Source organism: Sinocyclocheilus rhinocerous, unplaced genomic scaffold (genome assembly GCF_001515625.1).
Source record: "Sinocyclocheilus rhinocerous isolate Xijiao unplaced genomic scaffold, SAMN03320098_v1.1 scaffold31167, whole genome shotgun sequence".
NCBI lineage: Eukaryota > Metazoa > Chordata > Actinopteri > Cypriniformes > Cyprinidae > Sinocyclocheilus > Sinocyclocheilus rhinocerous.
The window spans coordinates 1-2664 of NW_015652706.1; the positions used below are offsets into that span (position 1 = coordinate 1).

General features: G+C 44.0%; 1 protein-coding gene and 1 pseudogene across 1 annotated transcript; both read right to left on the reverse strand.

Moving 5' to 3' along the window:
• Positions 1-287: 287 nt before the first annotated feature.
• On the reverse strand, positions 288-1073 carry LOC107715147 (histone H2B 1/2-like). The gene is made up of 2 exons (XM_016521207.1): positions 825-1073; positions 288-416 (listed from the first exon to the last, which is right to left on the reverse strand). Exons 1-2 carry the CDS (start codon positions 1071-1073, stop codon positions 288-290), a joined length of 378 nt encoding a protein of 125 aa, XP_016376693.1.
• Positions 1074-1810: 737 nt separating this feature from the next.
• LOC107715148 (histone H4-like) lies at positions 1811-2243 on the reverse strand (annotated as a pseudogene).
• Positions 2244-2664: the final 421 nt, after the last annotated feature.

Here is a 2664-nt window from a genome sequence, read left to right on the forward strand (position 1 = left end):
TTGTTATCAGTATTACAGCTGCAGAGAGAAAAGCATTTAAAAAAAGATAGTTCTAATATCCACTTGCAGAACACATCAGCATTTTCCTGATATTCCTACAGAAGTATTGCATTAACGAAAAACACTTGAGTTCGTTGTGTATTTTGCATATTCATGTCACATGTTAGAAGTGGGATTTGAGTGGGTTTTAACAAGTTAAAACACAGCGACGAGGAAACTCCACTTTTAGACAAATTGAGGCGGCTCTGAAAAGAGCCTTTGGGGTTTAAAGAGTTCTGAAGGCGGGTTTAAGCGCGCTCTCCGCGGATGCGGCGGGCCAGCTGGATGTCTTTGGGCATGATGGTGACTCTCTTGGCGTGGATGGCGCACAGGTTGGTGTCCTCAAACAGACCGACCAAATAAGCCTCGCTGGCCTCCTGCAGGGCCATGACAGCTCCACCGGATAATTCTGTCAATTCTGTTACGTAAAGGGTCAACTCTGTTTATTAACTATGTTAACTAAAATAAAATAAAAAAACTGTACAATTGTGGTTTAAAATCTCAAACATTGAGATATGATGCATCCTTGTATTTCAACAACAAAACCACGTCTAGTTTAACGTAAACCCAAACCACAGATTAAAGCACCGAGAGCTCGTTAAGAGATAAGATGGGTGGCTCTTAAAAGAGCCTTTGGGTGTGTCGGAGAGGAGCTGGTGTACTTGGTGCCTCAGACACGGCGTGTTTGGCCAGCTCTCCGGGCAGCAGCAGACGCACGGCGGTCTGGATCTCTCTCGAGCTGATGGTGGAGCGCTTGTTGTAGTGAGCGAGACGAGACGACTCACCGGCGACGCGCTCGAAGATGTCGTTAACGAAAGGATGCGCTCGAAGATGTCGTTGACGAAAGAGTTCATGATGCCCATCGCCTTCGAAGAGATCCCGGTGTCAGGATGAACCTGCTTCAGCACTTTGTAGACGTAGATGGCGTAGCTCTCCTTCCTGGTCTTTCTGCGCTTCTTTCCTCCCTTCGCTGCGGTCTTAGTGACGGCCTTCTTGGAGCCCTTCTTAGGAGCAGACTTCGCGGGTTCAAGCATGTTAGCTCAGGATGAGAAGAACAACTCAATACAGCTTTAAAAACATGTACTGGGTGTTACTGAACGCTCATGCTAATTTAAGAGGGCTGGCTGCTATTCCCTGATTGGGTCTTTTCTCACAATGACTGAAAGAAACATATTTCATTGGTTAGAAATCGGCCGCGAGACACACATCAGCCAATCACAGGCTTCTAAATTTGAACGCTTCCGGCGTCTCCCGCACGCGCTTCTCTGTCTGACTTTCCCGCTCAAGATGTCTTTGTGATAAACACAAACATCAAGGAAGAAAATTAAACTATTTTTATTGTTTTGCACATTAAATTAACACGGCTTTCATTTCATATTAACCCGTTTAATGCCATTTTTACCCCAGACATGAAAATATCTAAATGAGGTGTCATTAGTAACCCTTTGAAATCATTATTTTTTTGACATTTCTTTGGAAAAGTGTGTGAAAACTTGTTTATGGCCGGTCACAATTGTGGAATAATGCGTGTACTGAATTAAGATATCTCTGCAGTCATAAAAAGTGTTATATATCTTAGCCCAGCTATTTTAAACGGTTTGATCACATTATAGGGTTACGATTATGCATAAAAAACCTTATATAACATTGACAGGAATACTGTGATGACTAATAAAAAATACAACCATCAACGTACTTTAAAATTGTTCGTTTTTTGTAACATCACATTTTTATATTAGTGCTATCAGTATTACGACAAATTATTAGCTAACAAAACACAATGAAACGCACTCTTTTCGAAGATGTGGGCGGCTCTTAAAAGAGCCTGTGTGTGTTTCTGGTAACACGGAGATGTTTATCCTCCGAAGCCGTACAGAGTGCGTCCCTGTCGCTTCAGCGCGTACACCACGTCCATGGCGGTGACCGTCTTTCTCTTGGCGTGCTCGGTGTAAGTCACGGCGTCGCGGATCACGTTCTCCAGGAACACCTTCAGCACACCGCGGGTCTCCTCGTAGATCAGACCGGAGATGCGCGAGGCGACGGATGGCGGGTTTGGTGATGCCCTGGATGTTATCCCGCAGCACTTTACGGTGCCGCTTAGCGCCTCCTTTCCCGAGCCCTCTACCGCCTTTGCCTCTTCCAGACATTGTTACAGATCTTCAAGCTTCTCCGTTGTTCAACAGAACTCGTGGAAGCAGCAGGTGTGCGAGAAGAGCTTTACAGTAGTCTACAGGACCTAGTTGAAACACACGAAGGCGGAGCTATATGCTCTCTCTCTCTCTCTCTCTCTCTCTCTCTCTCTCTCTCTCTCTCTCTCTCCTTCAATTTCTGTCTGACTGTCTCTCAAATCAGTTTAATGTGCTTTATTGGCTTGATTAATAATCGTACATCTGTATCGCCAGAGCATTTGCGGCTTATATCTCTATCTGTCCATCATTCAGTTTTAATGCATTTTATTGGCATCACAAACACGTTTGTACTGCCAAAGCATTTTCAGATAAGGTTACATATTAGGACAAAATTAACGTAACAAATTATAACGTGTGGACATTTGATACCACAGTCTTTAACTTACATAGAAACACACACACATACAGGATCACTGTGGTGGACACAACACACATT

What these genes read in the sequence shown, in the direction of transcription:
- LOC107715147 (XM_016521207.1), bottom strand. Translation starts at nt 1,073, where the DNA reads ATGCTTGAACCCGCGAAGTCTGCTCCTAAGAAGGGCTCCAAGAAGGCC. An exon ending in CATCTTCGAGCGCGTCGCCG is followed by an intron (nt 417 to 824) that starts GTGAGTCGTCTC and finishes ATGGCCCTGCAG; the next exon opens with GAGGCCAGCGAGGCTTATTT.